The sequence below is a fragment of the Hippocampus guttulatus genome, chromosome 12 (genome assembly GCF_054856545.1).
Source record: "Hippocampus guttulatus isolate MCC_2025c chromosome 12, RoL_Hgut_1.0, whole genome shotgun sequence".
Lineage (NCBI taxonomy): Eukaryota > Metazoa > Chordata > Actinopteri > Syngnathiformes > Syngnathidae > Hippocampus > Hippocampus guttulatus.
Window position 1 is genome coordinate 19,418,704 of NC_141272.1, and position 26,843 is coordinate 19,445,546.

At 42.4% G+C, this 26,843-nt stretch overlaps 2 protein-coding genes across 6 annotated transcripts; both read left to right on the forward strand.

The window, feature by feature from the left end:
* Positions 1–282: 282 nt before the first annotated feature.
* Positions 283–17,310, forward strand: LOC147197763 (inositol polyphosphate 5-phosphatase K-like). 5 transcript variants are annotated; one of them, XM_086125899.1, is made up of 14 exons: positions 283–390; positions 696–792; positions 3,787–3,891; positions 4,889–4,997; positions 5,088–5,204; positions 6,672–6,847; positions 7,879–7,990; positions 8,123–8,232; positions 8,359–8,385; positions 11,059–11,287; positions 13,647–13,784; positions 13,863–13,946; positions 14,039–14,143; positions 16,018–17,310. In XM_086125899.1, the coding sequence occupies exons 2-14, from the start codon at positions 731–733 to the stop codon at positions 16,111–16,113; spliced, it is 1,470 nt and encodes a 489-aa protein (XP_085982025.1). In that variant the 5' UTR covers positions 283–390; positions 696–730; the 3' UTR covers positions 16,114–17,310. The 5 variants fall into 5 exon arrangements, with proteins under 5 accessions (XP_085982025.1, XP_085982026.1, XP_085982028.1 ...); XM_086125900.1 differs by having other exon boundaries at positions 11,062–11,287; XM_086125902.1 differs by lacking the exon at positions 8,359–8,385 and having other exon boundaries at positions 11,062–11,287.
* Positions 17,311–19,143: 1,833 nt separating this feature from the next.
* On the forward strand, positions 19,144–26,843 carry tekt1 (tektin 1). The gene is made up of 7 exons (XM_086125530.1): positions 19,144–19,378; positions 19,458–19,623; positions 22,375–22,497; positions 22,581–22,727; positions 23,452–23,677; positions 25,414–25,610; positions 25,715–26,843. Exons 1-7 carry the CDS (start codon positions 19,213–19,215, stop codon positions 25,872–25,874), a joined length of 1,185 nt encoding a protein of 394 aa, XP_085981656.1. The 5' UTR covers positions 19,144–19,212; the 3' UTR covers positions 25,875–26,843.

The following is a 26,843-nucleotide window of genomic DNA, read 5'->3' on the forward strand; positions in this document are numbered from 1 at the left end:
ATACTCCTATGAGACATTAAAATTAATAACAATACAAATACTGGTTTATTTTTTAAAACGCGTGCCTCATGTGGTGGTGGTGAGGGGAGGGGGGGGGGCGGTGCCACAAGCAATTTGGTGCGAAATTCGGCCCTCTCCAGGCTCCAGCTACAAGTGTTCTTGACCATGCAGTGTAAATCCAAAACCGGTCAATAGTATCCAGCTGCAGACTCGGAGGAGGTAGCTTCAGGCAAACGGTGGCCGGTGAAGTTTCGTCACTCAACGCTTTTAATTTGAAGGCGAGGTAGCTTCTTCCGCAATAGGGGAGGTCCTACTCAACAAGAGTAGAAAGTCCTGTAGATACGTACTTGATGGCTTACAATGAAAACAAGCGCTTCGTGACCGCGTCGGGTATTAGAAAACATTCATTTATGCACGAATTTCTTGTCACAATCGAACGTTTAATTGACTCAAATGATCTTCCTAAGCTTGCTCTCATTGCTTTTGATCGTGAACTGAAATACGATTAGACCGTTTGATCCATGTAGCATGCTCTGTTTTCTCTTCATCGTCAACTCTGGATGGTTCCGAAAGCTAGATGTTTAACATTAGTTCATTACAATCGTATTCGTCCGTTGTCTCGCTGTCCGTAAATGATATATTGCCTATTGTATAATTCTGCATTGAACCTATTAAAGTACTTGTGTGTTTTTCAGTTGTACTGCTGAGCTTCAAAACGTAACTTTCAGATATGGCATCGATGGAGCGGAATCGGGGTATGCCGAGGGGAGACTACGAAGGAGACAAATTTAGGTAAACAAAATGTCATCTTTTCCTTTGTGCCAGAAATAATATTTCTCCACTGGTTTTAACGTCAACAGATGAACAGACGCTATTTATTTGACTTAGCTGAAAGAGAGTACTGTACTTATTCGTGGACTGGTGTCGAATCACACATTTAAAGGTTTCTCATTCAAAAAAAAAAATGATTGTAGGAAAATAATAAACACCACACAATTTTCCCCAAGACTCTCCAAATCTGTTTCTAGATTAGGTTGCTCGATTTTATCTAACCTAAAACGGATTTGCAGAAATGGTCATGCTGTCATGTCTGAGAAAAGATCGACTCTGAGCTCACCAGTTTACAGAGGGACTTGAACTTTAAATGTTAATTCAGTTTACAAACACTTCTAAATCTTCAGGATTCATAAATGAGATTAAATGGGCAAACAATGGAGGGTTTAAGAACCAGTTCCCTAATTACTCAGTGGCCCTTTGTTGCCTGTTTGACTCCACAGAAGGCACTAAAACGTCTGAATGTTGTTGATAAATACAAAATACAATGCTTGCTTTCACGACTTGTACTTTTGGCACACTTCCAAGAAAACAGCTGACACTGCTTACATCAACACCAATATTATCACCGAGCTACTAAGTAATCAACTACAGGTACTGTTACAATCTCAGGGATGTCACGACGTCATTTGGATGGGAATTCTGCACAGTAGCATAAAGTGAGCACGATTTCTCCAAAAATTCAAAGTTGTGGGAAAGCGTGACAACCGTGCGGAATGCCATTCTTACTCTTTGATGCAGCAACAACCAGTGAATGTTTTACTGCAGCTGGAGAAATTATATATCATCATGTTTTCTAGGAGACTTGTTCTGCACTTTTCCCCACAATTTGAAACAGTTCCCAGGTCCAGAACGGTGGCTTCTTTTGGTCAAAATACTCCCAAGGTTCAAGAATTACATCCGACTTTACACACCCAAATTCTAGACTGACTGAAAATAGGCCGTTTTTGAGGGACTGGTTATGTTTCTCCCTTCCATTGCTGGGTCAATGATAAGTCTGGCTTGCCATTGCCATGGTGACAGGTAGCAGAGCCTTTAAAATACAACGAGAGCTGTTACGTGCGGGGTGGAAAAGCTGCTCGTGCACGGTCACATTTTTAGAAACAAGCAACACATTACCTTGTTAAATTTCACATTATGATGGGTGAGCAGACACTTCAGCGACCCAACCTTATGTGTACAAGAAATTAAATGTCAATTTGACATAACATTCACCCTTTACAACAGGAATGTTCATCCAAATGAGCAATTGAAGATCCATCCTCAGTAGTAACATTTGTTTAAAGTACCGGTATGCTAGCAGAACCGATAAAGTTAAACTAGACTTTGCTGCCTAGAGAAGTGTTGTCGCTCTCATTCGGGTGACAATAGAATAATTGCAATAACAGCTTTTTATTCCACCTTTGTTGTTTTGGTCATGAAATATTTGCACATTCCTTCACAAAACAAAACAAAACAAAAAACTTGCCACACACGCATGTTTTTTTATTGTTTATTTTTTGTCAGCATTTCCACAAGACAAGATTACCGGTAATGTAGTTTTGTGTGTGGCCTCTAAATTCTTACCTCCTCCAAGCATTAAGTGTGAGCTGGGAATGTCAAACACAAATACAAAACTGAAGTGATGTAGCTGCAACTCAAACCATTGCAGCTTGTGCGTCCCTTCAAAGCACATTACCAACACACAAATACTACTCGGTGTATATTCATGACAATTTATAAATGCGGTTTATTTTTTTACTTTCTCATTTATTTTATTCATTATGTTTTTTCCATGCAATATAGTGCATATAGTTAAAAAAAAAAGAAAACACATCACAAAAAATTGTTTTTGGGGTGGCTACAATAGCTGAATAGCATTTCAATTTACTTCATTAGGGAACAGTGGCGGTTCTGGGGGGGGGGGGCAGCGGGGGCCAGTGCCCCTGTAGCACCGATTCTGGCCCCCCCTGTGGCCCCCCCTCCGAGCGCAGATTACGCAGTCGTGCCGAGTCGCCGACGCAAAAGGTGGAACCAAAGTGCGTGATTTAACATTCTAGTCGGACCCTTTAGTGCGCTGCGCCATTTAAAAATGAGCGGGAAAATGAGAAGCAGTCCGCAGAGAAGGAAATTACCACGACACGAGTGCTATTTGCGTGTGTGTGCGCGAGTGTGTGTGTGTGTGCGCGTGTGTTTGTGTGTGTGCGCGTGTTTGTGTGTGCGTGTGCGCGTGTTTGTGTGTGTGTGTGCGTGTGCGCGTGTGTGTGTGTGTGTCTGTGTGTAACTTTTTTAGTCTCTCTTTTTATTTTAATTTTTATTTAACAGGATCAATATATAAGACATTGCCTTTAAAAATTTGGATAATTATATGCATGTAAAACATCTAGCTTCAGTGTATTTGCAATGTTTGTCCCCGGCGGGCTGGTACCATATCATCCCCTGGCTTGAATATTCTCAACAGATGGACACGGCGTATTGTTACGCTTGCAGACATTTTAGCCCCTCCTAATACTGTTTTTTTTCCTCATCACTGTAATGTTATGACTACAATTTCAAAGTCTGAAGAAATAAAAAGTCAAATAAGATTTCGAATCTGTCTTTTTAGCCCTGGGTTGAATGTGCCCCCCCATCAAAACCCCTGGCCCCAGCCCGGCCCCCTCAGTGAAATTGATCCAGAACCGCCCCTAATAGGGAACATGGATTTGATATATGTCATATGCATACATTTAATCGCATTATGACTCATGACCTTATTAAATCCATGAGTTAAGGTAACTCAGTTATTTATATGGAAAAGCATGACTGGTCCACATTTACTGGTGAGTATGTGGTTGGAGTAAGCCGCTGAAGTCTTCATTTTATGGGTTTGTTCACTGAATTCATTTTTTTCACTGCCACGCTGGAATCGACACGCTTCCTTTTAAGTAATCCGGATGTCTTTTTTTTTCTTTTTTTCCTCACTGTTGCCCCCAGGCTCCACATAGTGACATGGAATGTAGCCACAGCTGATCCCCTAGATGACATGAGCTCACTTCTCCGTTTAGATTCTGCAGAGGATGCAGACCTCTACATCATTGGGTAAGATGGCGTCATGAATGGAAATTGATTGTATCAGTTTCTACACTAAGCACTACTGGCCACTTTAAATTATGTTGATAAATCTCTGCATCATCTGAAACAACAGTCATTGTATCGTAATTACGGCACTACTGCTCAATTTATTTTGCTAGCCAACTTTACACATCATTTGTGCTGCTGTCATTGTTTGGCACCACAGTGATCCCTCGCTATGTATCGCTTCATTTATCGCGGCTTCCCTACATTGCGGTTTTTTTTTTCCAGAGTACAGGATTCAGAAAAAAATGCCGAATGACTTTGAGGTTTTGCACGTTTCCTGCCACTACGTCGACCAATAACAGCATGAGTAGATTTATCCCGGGAGCTGATTGGCTGCACATCGTTGCAGCCCCGCCCAGTTCCTTCCTGATCAGTGTCTCCTCACGATGTTGTTTGAGAGAGAGAGAGAGAGAGAGAGAGAGAGCTAGAGAGAGAGAGAGAGAGAGAGAGATTGTTTTATCATAAACACATCGGCTGTGCGGAGATAGCTGGCCAGGAGCTAGCTGGAAGCTAATGGCAGATACACCGTCAGAGCGCACCTTCGACGTCACTAACACAAGTCCCTTTACCTCACTCAGAAGACAATGCTGATGAACGTTAATTTCTGTATTAGGTTTTATAGTTAAAAATTTGAGTAAATACATGTACTGCTGTAGTCTTTGTAAAGTATAAATACTGTTGACATATTTTAAACATGCTGTTACCCACATCCACTTACATAAAAATTCTTAGCGGGGCAGCCAACCCTCCTTGGCGGTTTTTCACTTATCGCGGCAGGGTCCCGGTCCCCATTAGCCGCGATAAGTGAGGGAACACTGTACTGCGCTCACGCTATCGTTACATTGCTTAACGACTCTCACTACTCATGTTATTTGTTCTCAATGTTCTTTATACTTGGCCATTAAAGATGATTTTGATTAAGTGTGAGGATGGGCACAATGATTCATGTTGACGTAAGCCTGCAGGAGGTGTACTCCGGGCCCCTGAGATTCATGTCAGATGTTGTATTGGATGACCCTTGGAGTTCTGTGCTTATGACCGCCTTAGCACCAAGGCAATACGTGAAGGTACACAAAAGGCTGTACTAATAGTTTCTATGGACCTCTGTACTCCACCGACTGCCCTACATATGACATGTATGTTTCTATACATTTTAGGTGTCCTCTATCAGAATGCAAGGTCTGTTGTTGCTGCTCTTCTGCAAGCTGGAACATCTCCCATTCATTCGAGACATCCAGACGACATACACGCGTACTGGCATCTTTGGATATTGGGTAAAGTGTTATCAGCACTGTAAACAGAAATGCCAAAATGACAGAAAAAAAAAACAAACTTCTCATCTTGAAGTGATACAGATAAATAAATAAAATAAAACGAACCATATCAAATCACTACATGTTGACATGATATTTAACATACCTACTATCAGAGTTGGTCTATCACACTGTGGATCATAAACCAAATGAAATAATTACTTAAAATATGCCAAGGCATACATTGGAACCTCAAAGGCAGGGGTCATCATGTTGGTGACTCCTGCTGCATGGTGTAGATGTTTACAAGTAAAGTCAAGTCAAGTACAACTTTATTGTCAAATGTGCTGTATGTGTAACATACAAGGAGGGAGGAAATTTCATCTGTGCTGTCTGGCCAGCACAGATGAAATTTCCTCCCTCTTAAACAGACAACATACAACAAGAGGAGCCACTGCGGGTGCCCGCGCCGCCATCAAAAGAAAAGTTAACAAAAAAATGACAAAATAATACAAAACAACACATGGGACACAGACAATCGTGCACTCTTAACCACTTTCCTGCATACACTTTGTTGTCTGAAGCAGTTATAGATGAAAGAGGAACAAATCAAAGTGTCCTTTGCACCAGTGGATCAAAGACGTCATGCTGCAATGTGCACACGTCTGCTACAAGCTAAGCTTGAAAGCAACAAGAAGCTGTAGCATCCATTAACGAAAAGGAGATTGGCTCTCTTCTCCTGTCCCATGTAAATCCGCTTCAATTCCCAGCCGCGACTCCCAGTTCCACATACACATTGGCGCTCTGCGCTGACGCTCCTTTCTTCTCATCGTCGGCTTCTCAAGCCATGCATCCATCCAGCTGCAGACTGTCCATCAGCACCGACCTTTTCGCTGAACAAAGTGGGGTTGTGAAAATGCTGCCTATTTCTGGCGTAAGACACAAGCACCCAGGAGCTGTCCAGCAACGACAGTCAAATGGCGCCGACATTCCTCCCAATCAAAATCAGTGCTGGTACACGCGTGCTGCCGAGAAGGCGCAACCAACAAGATTCTTCTTCTTTGACGAATGTTGTGGCCAAAAATGCTGAAAACAGTCCACATCAGGTCCACACAACGTAACAACACTGTTGTACTGTTGTATCTGTGTGTTTTAGGAATGTATTTTTATTTTTTTTTGCATAATGTACATACCGGCACTATACACCTACTGAGGGCGTGCCTTTCGCATCCTCTTTCACCCCCCCCCCCCCCCCCCCCCCCCTTCCCCTTTTAATTTGTTGTACCTCTGTGGTTTCGGAATGTTTATTTTTTTCTTTTTGCATAATGCACACAATGCACTATACACCTACTGGGGACGTGCCTTTCGCGTCCTCTTTCACTCCCACCCTTCCCCGTTTAACGTCTGCATGCTGTTCTCAGTTACGGCCGCCTTTCCTCTATTTAAGTTGACCATTTGTGTGTTTTGTGTTTCTTCTGTGTGTCCCAGGGTAACAAAGGTGGTGTGTCCATTCGTCTTTCTCTCTATGGTCACATGCTCTGTTTCCTCAATTGCCACCTCGTTGCACATATGAAACATGCCAATGAGCGAGTGGTCGAATTTGAGCACATTCTGAACTCACAGAATTTCAACTGCGAAAAGGCTGGGAAAATTCTTGATCACAGGTGAGTGCATACTGTGGAACCTCCAAAGGCCGTAAACCAGGTGTGAAACTCAAGGCCCGGGGGCCAGATCCGGCCGGCCAGGTCATTTTATGTGGCCCGCGAAAGCAAATCATGTGTGTCAACTGACTAAAATCTGGACCAAATTGTCATGTGTAATAAATAACGTTGAGATTTTACGATCATTTTGTTACCCTGTTTACACTCAATTGAACAATAATTGGACAAACTATTATCATTGACTTGACTGATTTAAAAACTAGTTATCTATGAATTGTTGTATACAAGTAATAATTTTGTGGTTTCACTGTCTTCACGGCCCTCTGAGAGACAACGCAACTCCAAATTGGCCTGCGGCTGAAATGAGTTTGACACCCCTGCCGTAAACCATCAGACTCGAAATGCTGTTTATAATTTCAGTTTTCTTTTCAAACTGTACCTATTAAAATTGTAATTATTGCACAGAAAATGTTTTAAAGAGGGAGTGAAAAAAAACATGTGTGCATCAGGAGGTGTAAGGCGGGCCACCAATTGCCCACCTCACACACACAGCCGACTACATCCCAAACGTTAGACATTACGCTTTGCATGCCAGTGTCATGCACAAACTCCAGCGAGGATGATTTCTTTTTCCACATGTGAAACATGGCGCACTTGGGCGTGTGCTTTATGCCGCCCTGATTTGGATGCAAATTCGGGATGAAACGGGGGTTGGCTGGGAAAACATTAAGTTCCATCCCAGGCGCACAAACTCCACGTTACACCTAATTCGAGCCACGCAAAGTCTAGCAAAATATCAAAACAGAGAAAACTCCACCCATGCGCACTGTTAGACTGTGCTTTTTGCTCGACTTGCGTCTGACTTTCCAATGCATGTTTATTTCCAGATGCTTGAATTCTAGATTGTGTGGCACTTTTTCTTCTGGAAGTCACGTTCTTTGCCATTTTAGCATTTCTGCTTGTATGTAGACTGTGGCGCAAGCAGTTTTTACAAGATTTTCTCCTCTTTTATCTCGCTACCCTCTGTCTTCAAGGCTAGTCTTCTGGTTTGGAGATCTCAACTTTCGAATCCAGGATCATGGGTTGCACTTTGTTCGAACATGCATCAGCAATCAAAACTACAACTTGCTGTGGAAAAAAGACCAGGTTGGATAAGTCCTCTTATTCATATGTCCCTTGCAGATTTAGGCCCGACTAACACGGATACTGTGTTAGCCGGGCCTAAATCTGTGTTTAATATGGAACGTCATGGAATGTTTTGTACGATGATGCTTTCAGCTGATCATGATGAAGGAAAAAGAGAAATTGCTGCAAGAGTTTGAGGAAGGGCCCCTTGACTTTCAGCCCACGTACAAGTTTGACGTCAACACCGACACATATGACAGCAGGTAGCGGACAAGTCACTTGCAATGAGTCACTTTTGGGGAAAAAAAAAACCACCGCATATTTCCTGTATTTGTGATCCTACAATACTAATGTGTGTATGTGATCTGCTCCTCTTGTCACCTTCGCAGGCTCTACAGGACATGGTTTGCCTTTACGTAAGACTTGTAACTCGTTTATGTCCACACTGGCAGAAGTATATCACAACTCTTCTTTGGTGTGGATGCAAATGTCATTTAACAGCTTTATAAAGCTCGAATATAAAATAATTTAGTCTTTAGAGTAACACATTTTTTCTCACCTCTAACTAATATGCAGATTTTTTAAAGATCAAACTAACTCTAAGTTTGGATAACTTTTATCTTGAGCGAAAGGTGTGGAAAGTCAAAAGCTGGTTGTTTTCATGAAATATGCCCTTTGGAGTTTGTGGTTTTTATGTGCAAATACCACATGTTGACACGCCCTCCAATTGTTATTTTTGCCAACGTAAATAAAGGCAAACATTGTTATGGAGAGACATATGAGAAAGCATGTGAAGTACATGAATCCATTACGAAAGACAGAGGCACACTATATTTGCAATGCCGAACTGTTTAACCTCAAACCTCCATCGGGTGCTACTATCATTATCAACCTCCTGTCAACATGACGCAGCAGCTTGATGTGGGAGCTTGGGGCTAAATCTTGGGGTCCTGCTACACCCTGCGAGATTACACTTTACATCAGGGGTGCCCAAACTTTTTGGACCGAAGATCTACTTTTCGATCAACTAACCTCCCCTGATCTACCCTTACCGACACACGCGCGCACGCACACACACACACACACACACGCCATGATGAGAAACAGCCTGAAACTGAGGCATGCGATGCACTTTTGTAGCCTGTTAACTATCATGGCTCACACGTACCGTTTTAAAGTGCTTCCCTGAGCCCTCCTAGATTCCTATTCTTAGCCCGTGCCCTCGGTGAATTGTACACGAAACAAACTGAATGAGAATAATGACGATAAAAGACAGAGCGCAACAGCTCTGATCACAAGCTGCAATTGCAGACTGCTGAGCGCTAACAACTTCCGGTGACGTAATCCCGCGCCACCGTAAATTCAAGAATTACCTGCTTTATTTTATTTTTTAACTTTTTTTTTTTTTTTTTTGTGAAAATGGGACTGATAGGATGATTAGGGTGCAGCATACATTAACACAAAAAAATATTACTAACATGTACAAAAACACACAAATGGTTGTTTGTTTTTTTTCTCCTCGACACTCCTCGGATCTACTTGGGACCTGTCTTAGATCTACCGGTAGATCAGGATCCACGTAATGGGCACCCCTGCTTTACATGAATACTGCCTTAACATCACCCTTAATATTGCTCGGGCGGCATCGTCTTCTTCTTACTTGTAATTCCTCCGCATTGTCCGGCACAATGCGGCACTACACTAGAGGCGCAACTATCAATTTGAACTTGACCATATACAGAAAATTCCGATTAAAACGATGGCTTATAAGGCCGTGATATAGCGGGAGAACACTGGAAAGTCATGTTGAATGTTCCCGAGGTTCATATCACGAATGCAATCAGACTTTTTAAGATAAGATAAGAAAACATTTGTCTCACAATGGAGAAATTCGCAATTTTTTTGAAGGGAAGAAAGTAGAAAAACACAGTAAAGATGTCCTTTGCTTTCTTTTCTCTGGATAATAATGGACCACAGTTAGGTAGGTCTTACAAATTTTTGTGCCTTGAGCAAATCAGTTGTGTTCTGAGATGCTCATCTCTAAAATAAATCCAGAGTATGTCTCATCAAGCATCATGTTGGATCACAGGGCTGTTGCTTATGGGCCACTCAAGATAATGAACTTCTCCAGCAAAGTGTTCTTTTACGGTGAGCAGTGGCGACGTTTTAGACCTGTAAGTCCTCGAGCTTGCTGGTCAAGTATGTACTCGTAAATGAGAGTATCTTCGGATGTGAACTTCCCAGGTCTAAGTGAACCGAGACCGTTTTAATAACGCTGTCATTTGTAGAGATCATAATCTTCCATTTTGACTAGATTGAGATCATGTCAGGGTTCAGTGCTTTGAGGGAACAATGTAATCGTTTTAAAGCAATGAAATTCTCCTTTCTATACTACAAATAATGTACCGGGGGGCCCGGTGGTCCAGGGGTTAGCGCATCGACCTCACAGTGCAGAGGTTGTGGGTTCGATCCCGGCTCCAGCCTTCCTGTGTGGAGTTTGCATGTTCTCCCTGGGCCTGTGTGGGTTTTCTCTGGGTATTCCGGTTTCCTCCCACATTCCAAAAACACGCATGGCAGATTCATTGAACACTCTAAATTGTCCCTACGTGTGAGTCTGAGCGTGGATGGTTGTTCGTCTGTGTGTGCCCTGCGATTGGCTGGCAACGGGTTCAGGGTCTCCCCGCATACTGCCCAAAGACAGCTGGGATAGGCTCCAGCACCTCCCGCGACCCTTGTGAGGATAAAGCGGATCGGAAAATGGATGGGAATAATTTACCAATCATCTACAGCATGCTAGCAATGTTGAGTGACAGGCAGAACAGTTTAGTGCTCTTCCAGTAAAATAATCTGTTGCCAGTCACACAGCAGAGTGCGTTCAACTCACAGGACCAGATTTCACAGCAAAATAAACCCTCTTTTACGTCTAATGTGTGAATGAGCTCCAGGACCTTTCTTCCTTGACAGCATTAACATGATTCTGTTCTGAGTCTTTTGATCACATTGAAAGTGCAAAGGTCCAATGCAAACGCAGAGTAGCTTCATAAACAGATCATGTTCTCTGTTCTCTGTCTCTCACCACCACCAATCAGCAGTAAGAAGCGCAAACCCGCCTGGACGGACCGTATTCTGTGGCGGCTCCAACCCAAAGCCCCGCACGCCGACGAGCAAGACAAACACGGTGACGGACCAGACGCACACAATGTCAAACCGCCAGAAGAAGAAGAATATCCTTTGGAGATCAGACAGGACTTGTACACCAGCAACATGGAGTACAGCACAAGTGACCACAAACCTGTCACCGGTATTTTTACACTTAAGGTAACTTACTTAAATGCTGTCAATCGATGTAACGTTAACCGCACACGGCGGGAGATACTATACCGTGGTTTTGTTAGACGTTAGGTCGTATTCTCAGAAGTCGTAATTGGGTGAAGAATCTAATGAGATTCAATGCAGGAGTTAAATCAGCTTTTTCAAAGACTACACACTGCAAACTACAGCTATGTTCCGCATGTTCAATGTGCGTTTGGGTTGTTGTTACTCTAGTACAGGGGTTGGCAACCCAAAATGTTGAAAGAGCCATATTGGACCCAAAAAAAAGAAAAAAATGTCCGGAGCCGCAAAAAATTAAAAGCCATATATGACCTCTATTATGAAGGCAACACATGCTGTATGTATCTATATTAGCGATATTAGCCTGCTATCAACATGATTAAGTTGGCTACAAATACACAATGAGCCTTCATGATTAAATATTTTTTCCGGTTGAGGTTCATCCTGTAGAGCAGGGGTGCCCAAACCTTTTTGACGGAAGATCTACCTTTCGATCAATCAACCTCCAGCGATCGACCCGTTACCACACACGCCCGCAAACGCACCTACTTACACTCGCATGCCATAATGAGCAACAGCCATAACGGCCCCTAAGATGATCAAGGCATGGGACGCACTTTTGCAGCGTCTTAACTATCGTAGCTGACGTGCACCGTTTAAAAATGCTTCTCTCGGCCCTCCAGATTCCTATTCTTTGCCAGTACCCTCAGTGAATTGTCATGTTTGTCCTCCTACAGAAACCATATTAAAACAAAAATATATTTCCCTGCCCCCATCTTTTTCCAATTTCAAAAATTTTTGAAAAAGTTCCAGGGAGCCACTCAGGCGGTGCGAAAGAGCCACGGGTTGCCGACCCCTGGGCTAGAGCTTTTCTTGTCCTGTAATTTTTAAGATACTATCGAAATATCAGGTTCATCAATTACACATTTATATAACAGCACAAAAAAGGAGAGAAGACACTTAATTCTGGTACCAATCTCGCGAGGAGGACTGAGAGAACTAGACGGTTTCGATTTTCTGCTGCGTCGCTCACCAGTCTCTCCGTACTCACCCAGCCCATATACAGTATATATTTTTTATTTGCATGGGAAACCCTATCCAATGGTAGTTTCCAACCTAGGGAGTGAGGACTAAGCTGCTGGAAACACACTGAACTTGTTTGACTATGTGTGTGCATGTGAGTGAAAAATTACGTCCATGTGTGCAATCATGAGCAAAACAGCAAGTAGCTATCTTAAGTTGCAGCTGGTGTTGACAGCTCCATCCACGTCCAACTGAGTTCTTGTTTTGTCTTATTACCTTATCTCTTTCCGACCACATTCTCAAAAATACGGTGGTCTCCTAACTGTCACATGTGCAAAAGCAGAAGCCATTCTTCATTGCAAGCATATCTTTTATGTAAGCATAAGTATTTCTTCGTTGCAAATGATTAATTACTAGCAAATGTATGATACCTTGCAAGTAGCCCTTCAATAATCTACAGCACCTGCCAAAATCTTGGACATGTTGTTGAATGGGATGGAACGGTAATAATTTTGACAGGTACTGTAAATATAACACATGTATGAAAGTCGGGCCCAGTGGTTATACATATTTGGATGAATGGCCGGCTGAGTGCCAGACAAAACTGACGTCATCTTTTCTGCAGCTTATCACAACTGCAACCGATTTTGCCAGGAAGCAAAAGAAAAATACAGTCTCACATTTTTATAGGGATAATATGTTAATGAGAGGCAGGCAGTCCTGCCCCTTATGTAAAAGAAAGGTTGAGGCAATTCGATCTTGACATGAGAAGTCCAGGACTGAAAATTCCAGACCTCTCCTGCTTTGCATACATCTTGAGATAAGAGTTCCTCCTCAGGGGAACGTGACGGCCTCCAGGGAGTCTCCTGAGATGGGGGGGACGCAAAAGAACACACTAGGGCGCTGTGTTAATCACTCAAAGGAGAAGAAGATACAAACTTCACACTACATCCTTTGTTTTAAGAGTTTAAACAGATGTTCAGGTGAGAGACTAGTACCAATAGTACTCATAGTAAGGCTAAATTCTTCAACAAGAGTTCCATAAGTTTTGGGGCGGGGGTTGTGGTTGATGTTGATGGCGGCGCGGGCACCCGCAGTGGCTCCTCTCTCTGCTGTGGTTGAGAGGAAAGAAATTTCATTGGTTCAGTATGTTGCACATTTGACAATAAAGTTGAATTGAACTTGAATTTGTGTAGTTGGCCTTCTCACTAGAAAGAACTTACCAATACATGCTGTAACAAGCCTTGATGCTGTCCCTCGTTAATGTTACTTTGGCTTAAAGCATGCCACTAAGTATCGCCTGTTCACTGTGTTCCTTTAGCTGAAGAAGATGTACGCGACTCCACTAGTACACCTGCAGGCTGAAGGTGAATGGAGCGCGGACATTGACGCCATGCTGCTTTACAGCCCGCTGCAGCCATTCCCTTCCAGTACGTGGGACTGGATTGGATTGTATAAAGTGAGTTTTGCAAACGATTGTTCCCCCTTTCACTTGAACTACAAAGTCACAGACTTGACTTTGCCTCATGAAATGCAGGTTGGGTTTACTAGCGTGTCAGACTACATCACATACACTTGGGTCAAAGATGACGAAGTGTTCATCGATGAAGATGCCATCAAGGTAGTCAATACCGGTGAATTGAGTTAACTGGCCATTGTGATACAAATATATGCATGTGGTCATTCTTGGGGGGGGGGGGCTGTTTTTTTTAGGTGTATGTGAGTAAAGAGGAGATCCCAGTGCGAGGAGGAGAGTGTCTACTGGGTTACTACTGTCATACTCTGCAGTGCATTATTGGAATCAGTGAACCATTCAGGGTGAGTGCTGTGTGACCCACATGCCTATTATGTCACTCTTTCATGCATTTCTACTTTTTAGAGAATATCCTCTCCTGCCTTGGGTACACCGTTTTCCAACTTTTAATGAGCCAAGGCACATATCTTGCATGAGAAGAATTTTATGGCCAAGCTAAAAATTGTTACAAAGTACTATATATACCAGTATACTGCAATAAGGATGTTCTTGTCCTGAAACATATCTGTCCCTGAATCATTTCTGTCATTTTAATTTAGAATTTAAATACAATGCTATTGATCTCAGGCGTACTCTGGCTTCCTCCCACATTCCAAAAACATGCATGGCAGGTTAATGGAACGCTCGAAATTGTCCCTCAGTGGGAGTGTGAGCGCGGACGGTTGTTTGTCTCTGTTTGTCCTGCGATTGGCTGGCAACCAGTTCAGAGCGTACCCCCGCCTACTGCCCAAAGACCGCCAAGATGGGCCCGCGACCCTCGTGAGGCCAAGCCGATTAGAAAGTGGATAGATGCTATTCATCGCTTGTAAGAACTAATTGTTCCTTCTGCCATCTAAAAGAATATTTAATTTTTGTGCCTGTCACTACCATTGCAGGAGAACAAAGATTATCCATCCATCCATTTTCTGTTCCGCTTTATACTCACAAGGGATGCGGGGGTGCTGGAGCCCATCCCAGCCATCTTCGGGCAGTAGGCGGGGGACACCCTGAACCGGTTGCCAGCCACACACACACACACACACACACACACACACACCCAGAGACAATTTAGAGTGTTCAATCAGCCTGCCATGCATGTTTTTGGGAATGTGGGAGGAAACCGGAGTACCTGGAGAAAACCCATGCAGGCCCAGGGAGAACATGCAAACTCCACACAGGAAGGTCCGAGCCGGGATCGAACCCACGACCTCTGCACTGTAAGGTCGACGCGCTAACCACTGGAGCACCGGGCCGCCCAGAACAAAGCTTATTGATAGTAAATTGTTTGGACCAATTAAATCATTCACTCCCAAAGACGTTTTTAAACGTCTTTTCAGACTTTGTCCAGAATTGGCTGGTACTGAATGAGTTAAGTTAAAATTTGATCACCTCCCATGGCAGACCAAATTATCTCATGACTATCTGCTCTAAAAAAAGTTTAGGAGTTAAATGTTAGTGTATATCCAAATTGTCGTCGTAGTTGATGTTGATGTATTTTGTGTGAATAATTTTGAGACAAATCTCTCCGCATTCTACTGAAGATGACATCACATCATTTGCCCCATGTCACATGGTGTCAGAAGTATTACATTCATTATTTTTCCGATCCGCTTTATCCTCACAAGGGTCACGGGGGTGCTGGAGCCTATCCCAGCTGTCTTCGGGCAGTAGGCGGGGGAGACCCTGAACCGGTTGCCAGCCAATCGCAGGGCACACACAGACGAACAATCATCCACGCTCACACTCACACCTCGGGACAATTTAGAGTCTTCAATCAGCCTGCCATGCATGTTTTTGGAATGTGGGAGGAAACTGGAGTACCCGGAGAAAACCCACTCAGGCCCGGGGAGAACATGCAAACTCCACACAGGGAACCACTGGACAACCGGGCTGCCCAGAAGTATTACAATCACCATAAATGTCCACTTTATGCTTTATGTTTCAAGTGAGATTAAATTGAAGTCCATTATCCACACTGTTACGCTTCAGAACTTTGCATTGGTCTGGTTTCAAGAATTTGGTATGTGGCACTTCAGCTCAGAACATTATTTCCCATGTATGAGTACCCGGGTCGTATTCGGACTTGAATTTGTTTGCCATTATGCAGTTCAGTCACGTTTGGCTGCATTGCTTGGTGTCTGGCAGGGCTCATGTTATAACAAGTGCCTCTCTCTCGCAGGTCCATGAGTCCAAAGTGGCCATCGAGGAGGGCTTACTGCACGAGAAGATCAATATTCTAGATCAAATCGTCGCAGCTGAAAACATTCATGACTGACAAATCATATTTTGGTCTGGTTTACCACATCCCAACAAAGCTTTTAATCCATTTTGTGTCGACTAAGCTTTTTCATTGCTTCTTCCTCATACTGTTACATTGCTCCACTGCTCCAGCTCTGAGACTACTCCCAGCAACAGCAGCAGCGATTTGTGTACTGTGTATAAGATGGCATCATCAATTGTTGATGATGCCATGCCTTGATGTCACTGTGTTTGGGTCATGAAGGGTGCAAAAGACTACATCAGATATTAAGTTTTCAACACTGCTTTAAGATCTACTTTTTCAGGGCAGTTCAATGAGTCACTTGCGTTGAGGGCAAATGTGAAGCTCTTGTGCAGGTTTTCCTTGCTTCCACAGTGGAAACAGGTTGGTACTTTCGCTAGTCTACAACCATATAATAATTCGTGTTTTTGGTGTAAAGCTGATAGAATTGTCTTGTCTAATGACTACACATTCACCTGCATACTAAGTCTCTTTATTGTGCTCCTTGCGTTCACGTAGTATTAACTTAATAGGAATTCATTGTCTACTGTATTGTATTGCCGAATGCTCTGACAAAGCTGTAATTTGTAAAATGGATCAGTGCATTTGTTCATTGTTTTTATCTTGTTTGAAATGGTTAACGTTGAACCACCTTGCTGTGAATGAGCTGTTGCTGGAAGAGTTTATTTAAGTCACTCACTTAACTTTACATGTTTCTGGTAGACTTGAAAGCAGATTTATTTTATAGCGTTTGCCCCCCCCCCTGCCCAAAAAAGGCTGTGTGCTTAATCTTTCTGCCAGCACAGGAAGCCAATTTCATGATTGATTTAAAATTATAAAGCTTAATTCAGCTGCTGTTTTAGAGATGATATAAATATATTGCACATATGTTTTTTTTAAAAAGAATATTAGTTGGTTCAAAAAGGCAAAACTTGTTTTACTTTTGTAGTGTGCTCATGTGTCACTCAAATCACACTATTTGAACAAAATAGTGTTTTCCATGGTCTTATACTGTAATTAAGACATTTTTCATAGTTGAAATAATTTCACCTGAATGCAGTGTATAGCTTGCTGGAATACAGGCATCCAAATTTGTGATTTATTTGTATCTCTTGCAATGAATTAATGAAACGTGCTGTAACACCAAGACCAAACATTTCGAGCTTTGAAAATGTAGTTATTAATAATAATAATAGTAATGTCACCATGTTCTGTGTTTTGTCTTCTTGGATGTCAAGTGTTTAGTTGTTCGTGCATCATTGAAAAGTCGGATTACAAATGTCAGGAGGCCGCCTTTGACGTTTGTTAGCTGTTGCCATAGTAACTTCATTCATTTCGGCGGCTACAGCAAGAGGCATACACGTTATTTCTTAACTTGCAGCCAAGAGGGGACGAGGTATGGTTAATGACTAAATAATGTTCGGTTCTATGCAATATCCCCTTTTAAACTTGCAGTTAGTCTTAAAAGTCGATCAAACAAATTGCGAAGTTTGTCTTTGAACCGAAAACAAAAGTTGCGTTCAAGTAACCTCGTAAATCAGAAAAGATTCGCCCAGCCTCAGACGGTTTCAAGTCAAATCGTCATTGACGCATTCTTTGTTTACGTCATTATTAGTAGTTTACAAAGTAAGTAGTGTTAGAAGAAAGAGTAACGACGGGTGTATTTGCAAACATATTGCTTTAAAAAGTACGTCTTTACCAGGCATGTCCAGCTGCGGTCCTCGAGTATCGTTGTGCCGCCTGTTTTAGATGCGTCTCAACTGCAAGACACCTGATTCCGCATGATCAGCTTTTCAGCAAGCGAGGAAGACGACGAAAAATGATGTTGCAGGAGGGACACATTTAAAACACGAAGAACAATGGCCCCTGAGGACCGAGTTTGGACATCCCTGGTCCAGATCGTCTCTTGTCCAGACAAACACGTTCACTTCTCATCCGCAGATAACTAAAACGGAACTCTTCCCACGTCGTAATTATTTTATGTTGAATTTTTATGACTGGACACCCTGAATTTCAGCACAGTGCTTCTGACTGATATGAAAAAAATGAGATACTTTACCAAAATGCGAAGCGTGTCTTGATTATTCAGTTGGTTGGTTCCCGGTGCGAATCATTACTGTGTTTTTACAAAGTTTGGCGTTAACAAGTAGCCCAGTAGTTCTTAACCTTCTTAGAGGTACCGAACCCAACCAGTTAATATGCACATTCACTGAACCCTTCATTAGTGAAAAATAAATATCTATATATTTTACTAATTGAGTTTGTAAAAAAAAAAAAAAAGATATAAGGAATGCATTTATTAAAAACTGAAAAAAGTTAACATTTCAAGGGATAAGTCTACTTTTTTTTAAATGACATACTATCACGGCAGTAACACGTTGACTACGAAGCGAACTAAATTTCCCACAGCACTAATTGGACAAGCAATGTAATGTGATCATCTGCAGGCAGTGATGGCCAAGCAGGCGTGTTATAACTAATTGACATGTTGACAATTAGTTATAATGTGTCTTACCCTCCATGGCAGAGGCTCCGTCGAACCCCTGAGATCGATTCACCGAACGCCTTGTGTTCGATGGAACCCAGATTAAGAACCACTGAAGTAGCCGAATATGTCGTCGGCGTAGGGCTGTGTCTTAATTGTACAACGATCATAATTGATAACGTCATGCTTACCCACACTGGATCCAAATGTCACTTGCAGTGAGGTTATTTTAAAATTTAGAACATTCTTCTTTTTTGTTAAACATGATTTTTATTCATTTATTTATTTCTGGCCAGGATTTTATACATTTCTATTTTCCACCGTAACACAGTTATCTGAAACTGCATACTGTATAAGGTGTACAAAATTTCAACGCATTCCCAGAAGGCATTGTAATTTAAGTCACTCACTCCCAAAGCGGATGCGATTGTTAGCTGAAAACATCAATAAGGTGTCTTGATTCAAAACCATCTAACTTTTTCAAAACCATTGTGAATATGTGCTATATTACAACAAATAATCAATTGCTCACTTCATTCAGGCAGGTTTCCAATAGGATACTGAATAACTGCTGGCCACATTCTTTTTTGTTGTTGATATGATTAGTGACCCACTACCCGTGTTGAAGGATGTCTACTCGGGGAAAGAATATCCATCTGATCGGTGGATCAACTCTGGAGAGCATTAATGTCATACGGAACCACTCCAAGCTCTTCCGAGGAGAATGCACGAGATTGATCGAGGATTGCAGCAAATCTTGCAAGCGCCTGGAGGATGATGACAGCGAGAGGCTGGGTAAGCAGTTCGCAGAAACAGGAGTAACACGGAAAGACTGTTCAGCTTCGTTCATGAGGCGCTGCTTGGTGCTGTACAGATCAACGCGTCCAGGACATTCACTTTGTGAAGAAGGAGCTGGAGCTGAAGTTGGAGGAAAATATTTTGGAGACAGATCAGCTTATTGCACTACAGAACAGAGTGACGAAAGCCATTGAGTCCTGCAAGGAGCCTCTTCGAGTCACTCTTCTCTGTGTAGAAGAGAGGTGAATCTAACCTACATCTTCACATTTAACGGGGTCCAAGGTCCAGTTCAGGAAGATGAACTGTTGACTTATTAACTATTAATATTATACAGAGTGGCCCGGTGGTCCAGTGGTTAGCACGTCGACCTTACAGTGCAGAGGTCGTGGGTTTGATCCCGGCTCCGGCCTTCCTGTGTGGAGTTTGCATGTTCTCCCCGTGCCTGCCTGGGTTTTTTCCGGGTCCTCCGGTTTCCTCCTGCATTCCAAAAACATGCATGGCAGGCTGATTGAACACTCTAAATTGTCCCCAGGTGTGAGCGTGGATGGTTGTTCGTCTCTGTGTGCCCTGCGATTGGCTGGCAACCAGTTTAGCATATCCCCCGACGACTGCCCGAAGGCAGCTGGGATAGGCTCCAACACTTGTGAGGATAAAGTGGATCAGAAAATGGATGGATCGGTATTATACGAAATCTAACTACAATGAAGCTGGAATGTTGTGTAAAATGCTAATACAGTAAGTATTCCCATTTATGGACTTCGGTCAAATGAAAATTCCCTCACCCGGAATAAAAACCTATGCATTAAAATTTCGAGTAGAATATTACATTAACGTTCGATTCATAATAACGGAAGTTCCGGGACCCGGAACCTGGAAGCCATGCGGAAGCCCGCAGTAAAGTAAACTCAAGCGCGTCCCGCTCGACACTACAGAATAACTGTGGCCGCTCCGGTATTTACTCTCATTGGATCCAAAACGGCAACATGTAAGTGACTCAATTGGCACGAGTTTTACTGGAATCGCGAACGATTTTCTATTTCATTCATTTACATTTACGTCGTGTAGATTGTGGCATCCAATCGAAGAGGAACGGTAATGACCGTGGAAGAAAGAGTGGAATGCATCCGATTGGCTGCTCAAAGTAAATTGCTTGTGGCTCAACGGACAGTCGAGGAAACGAACGTCCCCTGGAATGCTTTACCTGTTATCATGCTAAAAATCTTCCGCTAACTGGACCGCTAATTAGAGAGACGGCGAGTTCCATAGAGCTAACGATGGACATAGAGGACTTCAAAGAATCCCGTGGCTGGCTTCAAAAGTCTGAGCTGTCTTGTACGGTGATTGAGGGGCGGTCAAGTCAGAGACAGTGAGTGAGTGGAAAGAAAAACTACCAGGCCTGTTACTAGTCTCATTTTGTAGCAAGTCGTCCTAATTTTGTGACGCGTCTTGTTATACTATATTTTGTTCATATACCTGCACTGTATGCTGCAGTTTTTGTGTTATAAACAGTTTTTGGACCATATAGTTTTGCATTTTATTGCTTGTGTTTTTACACATGTATTTTGTTAACACACTTGCATATTTATAAAGTACATGTACCATGGTTGTTTCCCACATAAGGAAATTCTGTTATAAGGAAAGATTGGACAACGCAAATATGACTCCTTACTAGAGAATACTTACCTGTATATATATTTATCCATCCATCCGTCCGTCCATTTCCTAACCTACTTATCCTCACGAGGGTCACGGGCGTTTCCTGTAGTTTGACAAGGCCCCGAGACTGCATTTTGCACGAAACTTGCGCTGGATATAAAAAGAGGGCCCGGAGTCCTTTATCAAGTATCAAGTACAACTTTATTGTCAAATGTGCTGTATGTGCAACATACGTGCAACGTATGTGCAACATACAGCACGGATGAAATTTCTTCCCTCACAACAAGAGGAGCCGCTGCGGGTGACCGCGCCGCCATCAAAGGTTTAGCCAAGCTAAATTAATATGAAACCTATTATTATTGTGTCGAGACCTATTATTGTGTAGATCTAAAAATGTAGCACAGTTGGCAACTTTGTGGTGCAAATAAACAAAACGATTGTTGATATTAGAAATATTTTATACATTTTTGACCTCAAGCTCCTCCCCATGACCTAAATCATCCATAACTGATTGTTTTCCGTCTTTCAAGTGTGCGGTCTGTATCAATTCTGTTACTTCATCTCTTGATACTTATTGTTTTGCTAATTTACTGGTGATAACTTGCTGCTCTCCACTTATTGCGGTTCTACCCGGACCTCTGTAAAAAGTGTACTGTACACCTAAACTGTTATTCTGGTCTTTTCCTGTTTCACATCAGCAATTAGCATTAACTCCATCTTGTCATGTTATCTCTTGTTGCTCATTGTTGCATGCTTATCGACTCCTTGTTCGCCTTGAGTGATTGCACAACTTGTTAGAAGTGCAGCTTGTTTGCCACCCGGCTCTGCGCCGCACAGCTGTGTCATAAACATTGTGCAGAATAATTTAGGTGAGTGCCTCGCATTAGTGAGGAGCCAGAAGAGCAGTTGGATGGGTGACTGTGTAATGCGGACGCAATACTTTTTTCAATAGCTTGGAGCAGATTATTATTCTTCTTTTTTTTTGGTGTGTGATTTATCTATGAGTAGCATGCCACTTCTGATTGGTGAATTTGGGGGGGGGGGATAAGATGAGAGCGTTTGAAAAAAAAAATGCAGCTTTGACAGTCATGGGATCACGTTGACTGAGATGATGATTTCAGTCCAAAAAATAATTGTTCAGCCCTACTTACGAGTACCTTAGTAGCTTGAATTTAAGGGAGAAATATAGTTCCCTTTTATTTTGCCATATATATAGACAAAATAATAAGAATAAGAATAATAATAAGAAGTATATAGTCATCACTAGTCACTGACTGCTGAAGAATGATACAAAGTATAGTAAGTAGTACTACCTCTTTTTGAACTGTGGAGTGCAGAAATAAACCCGCTGAGAAGGTGAACGATGAAGTATGCATGGAGCTGCTCAGAGAGGCTGACCTCACAAAGGGAGTTACAGCCCTCATGCAGCGTGTCGTGAGGCAGATCGCTGAACAAATACGGTAAGGGAGCACTTTGACGATAATGTGGCTAGTCAGTCCATTATAATTCATGAAATCATCCCAACTTTTTTTTTTTTCCCCAGATTGAACCAATCGGCCAAATTCCAACTTGAACAGGATCTCAAGGAGAAATATGAGGCGCAGAATTTAGATTCATCCTGTGCCTCAATGACCCCGCATTCCCTCATCAACACAGAACAAACTTTAAATGGCAAGCCAGTTTCCTCCAGGTGACTGGCGATGTTCTTCTTAATTCCCATTCAATGTTCAAAAGGATCTGTCAGTGTCACTTTATTAACTATTTTGTTTTGGGCGGTCGGGGTAACGGCGATAAGGGATGAGTGTCTTCTTTTACCTGTTTGTTGATACTCCAATTGCAGTTTCATGTAAAACAAAACTCACAACGAAACAAAAGTACACACATCATATCGTACATGAATGCATACTTTGTTTTCGCTTCTTTTACCCAAAGTGCTAGCTTATGGCTAACACTGATTTAATACCCTATTGGCATGAGTTCCGGGAGTAATATACTGTCAAATGACGAATATCCACAGAAATACTTAAAGAAGAACATGCAAAAAGGTTATGTAACAGGACGACGAGGCATATAGTCTTCCTACTCTGTGAAAAAAAGAGCTATAGTGATGAAGTTAAATCGTGACTTTCTTCTACTCTTTTTGTCTTAGTGTACATGTGCAACTGTATGATTTGCAACACACTGCCCCCACGATGTTGACAACAAAGTGCGGCGTTTCACTTTTCAGATGGCCGCCCACTCAGTCTGCTACACTGGCGCCGTTTGACACAGTCATGTTCCACAGCATTATGATGAGGATTTTAGACACCGAAATAATGCGATATTTATAATACCATTACATCCCTCCTAATATATATATGTGTGTCCATCCACATTCCCATGATAAGTTGGAATAAAATGTCCTCCTTTTTCAGTTCATCTGTGACACCTGTACAGTGGGGCAACCACTCTGATTTCAACATCGCTAAGGCAGAACAGCAGAAGAGAAACTCTGTGTCCCTGAGGGCCCTGGTGGAATCTCTACTGGCACAAACTGCCTCTGATATGCAAAAGCAATTCCAGGCGACATCAGCAGCCTTTCAATTCAATATCAAGCAGCTGAAGACCGTCAAAAGTCACATGGAGGACCAACTCACCAAGGCAAGGCTGCATTTTGTTTATTTTCACATAAGTGATGACCAAGTGCATTGCATAGAATATTCCAAACCGGTCTACTAACGGAGTGATTTATTTGATCATAGAGGGGTCACGGTAGTGTCACGATTTCAATATCTGCCTTTCTCTTGAACCGTTCTATCGAACTCATTGACAGTCAATTGTGCACCCCCAAGTGTCAACCTGAGACCTGGCTTGCTTTGCGGCCCTCAAAACTCCCATTTTAGAAAATAAGGGATAGATTGGAAAGAGGAATATACTGTAGATTAGTTGATTACATATCGTTGTGGATCGTAGGATTTGGATCGAGTTGTAGGCGTGATTTAACCCTTTCATGCACCTTGTAACCTGATACCATGATAAGCTGTCCACTGTAGTAACCGCCGTCCCTGAGAGGGTTAAAGCTCCCTCTTTGGTGTCGGGCAAAAATGTTTAATCATTGCCTTTATACTAAGTCTAATACCTGTTTCCCTTTCAACCAGTTAATATACTATGGTTCAGTTTGGTATAGTATGCCATTACTATAACTTGCATGTCATGTAAAATGTTTGCCACCCTGCTTTGGGGGTAGTGGGTAAAGTACCAACAAAATGGACCTCAAAACATTCCAATCATTTTTGTTCATTATCATGTGATTGATAGTGTAAAAGGGTTGAAAGGGAAAAACAAGTGGAGGATTATTAGATGCTCCCGCACCCACCCTCGTTGACCCCCCCCCCCACCCCCCCTGATATTGACAAGTATACTTGTCAATGGCATTGAATGGAACCTAAAGGGAGAAGAATTAGGCTTGGAGGAAAGCAAAACCTTTTAACAAATGTCTTGTATTAATAACCTAGATCAAGGGTGCCCGTTACGCCGATCGCAATCGACCGGTAGATCGCGGACTGGTCCCAAGTTGATCGCAAGGGGTGTAGAGGAGAAAAAACCCCCAAAAACATTTGTGTGTCTTTGTGCATGTTAGTAATATATTTTTTGTGTTAATGCGCACTGCACCCTAATCATCCTACTAGTCTCATTTTCAAAAAAAGTATAAAAAAAATAAAATAAAATAAAATAAAGCAGGTAAATCTTTAACCTACGGTGGCACGTGACCTGCGTCACTGGTAGTTGTTAGCGCTCAGCAGTCTGAAATTGCAGCTTGTGATCAGAGCTCTTGCGCTACATCGTTTATCGTCATTATTCTCATTCAGAGTTTGTTTCATGTACAATTCACCGAGGGGTCGGGCAAAGAATGGGAATCTCGAGGGCCGAGGGAAGCACTTTAAAATGGTACGTGTGAGCTACGATCGTTAACAGGCTGTAAAAGTGTGTCGCATGCCTTTGTGTGTCAGGCTGTTGCTCATCATGGCGTGCGTGTGTATGTGCGTGCGCGTGCGAGGTAACGGGTTGATCGAAAAGTCCTGTGTGCAATATAAGCCTCAATCCACACGACCACAACTGCTGCTGTTGTTGTGTGTTGTTGAGCTTTGTATTTATTAAACCATTATTTTATGTTTTTCTATGTAATTTTTTTACGAAATGCACTAAGGAGTGGCACCCAAATTCCGTTGTATTCTATACAATGACAATAAAGGCGATTCTGATTCTGAAGTCGATCTTCGGTCCAAAAGGTTTGGGCACACCTGACCTTGATGATAAAGACAACACAGAATTCCAAAGTGATGATTTTATTTGGTGTTTGTGCACATTGTTTTGACCGGCATGTTGTTCCATGCTAGGTTTTGTCCGAGTTTGCCAGTCAGCAGAGAAACCGAGACGATCTCTTGGTGGCAGTCACAGAGAATGAGCATTTCTTGAGTTTGGCTCAGGCAAGGTTGGATGTGCGTCAGCACAGGCCTCCAAAAGAGCAATGCCATGATCCAGCACAATCACAGCTCCTCGCCGAGGTCGGCCAGCTTGCCTGTCAAATCAACAAGTACGTCACATCACCTGCATTCACTTAAACGTGCTCGCCGTATATTGCCATGATGTCCCTGATCTCCTCATTTCTTGCTCATTCCTAATTTCATCCGCTGTCAGGTTGCACGAAACAGTGGAGCAATCCGAAGAGCAGCAGAGGGCGCTGGTCCGCTGCCAGCTGGAGCTGCAACACAACATTGAGGTCAAGGCCAGACTCCTCTACGTTGACGATGTCATCTGCGGCCAACTCAGGAAGCCTATCGTCATACACAACTTCTGACACCCTTTGTGTACTTTTACAGTGTAGTTTATCAAAACATTTTCACAAAGATTGAAGGTATCTATGTATAGTACTCTCCAAAAGTATTGGTCAATTTCTTTCTTTTTGTTGTTGTGGACTGAAGACATTTGGGTTTCAGATCACAAGATGAATGACACAAAAGTTCAAAATTCCAACTTTTAGTTCATGGTGTTTACATCTAGATGTGTTAATAGCTCAGGACCGAGTACCGTCCCTTATGTTTCAAGTGAGCAAAAGTTTTGGAACAGACAATTCAATTCAATTAACGTAAAGTGAATAACATTTCATATTTGGTGTTGCATGTCAAAATATTGGTGTGGTTCTAGATGGGTACCCGAGGTTGTTTGGTGCTTATTTTTTGTCCCAACCTGACTGACCTCATGAATGAACATAAAGATTTACAGCACATATGAGAAGAGTCGGGTTCACGGGTCACATCCGGCCTGTCCAGAATTTCTGCAGCCCTGAGAAAGTCAAACTACAATGTCAAGCAACCTCTGCTTTTATTTTGAAGTGCATGTGTGTCAGCTGTGCAGGCGAACAAGAGCAGTGACTTGATTTCAATGTTGCCAATTTAAATATATTGTTGTTGTAATCTGTGACTTCTCTGAACATACTTGGAACTATTTTTTTTTAATATAAAAATATATCTTGATGAATAGTACCAACACCACCTGTGATCCTCATGTTAGCAACAATCTCATGTTAGGAGCAATCTAATTTTGTACACATAGTGGACTGAAGAGAGGAATTTGCCCTTGTAATCATTTTACACTCATAGAAACAGCTAATCCTCAAATGGTTTGTGCTCATGTCAGTGCACTTTAACCCATTCACTCCCAAAGACGTTTTTAAACGTCTTTTCAGACTTGGTCCAGAATTGGCTGGTACTAAATGAGTTAAAAATATACGAAAAAAAAATATGAACACTGATGTTGACATGTTTGT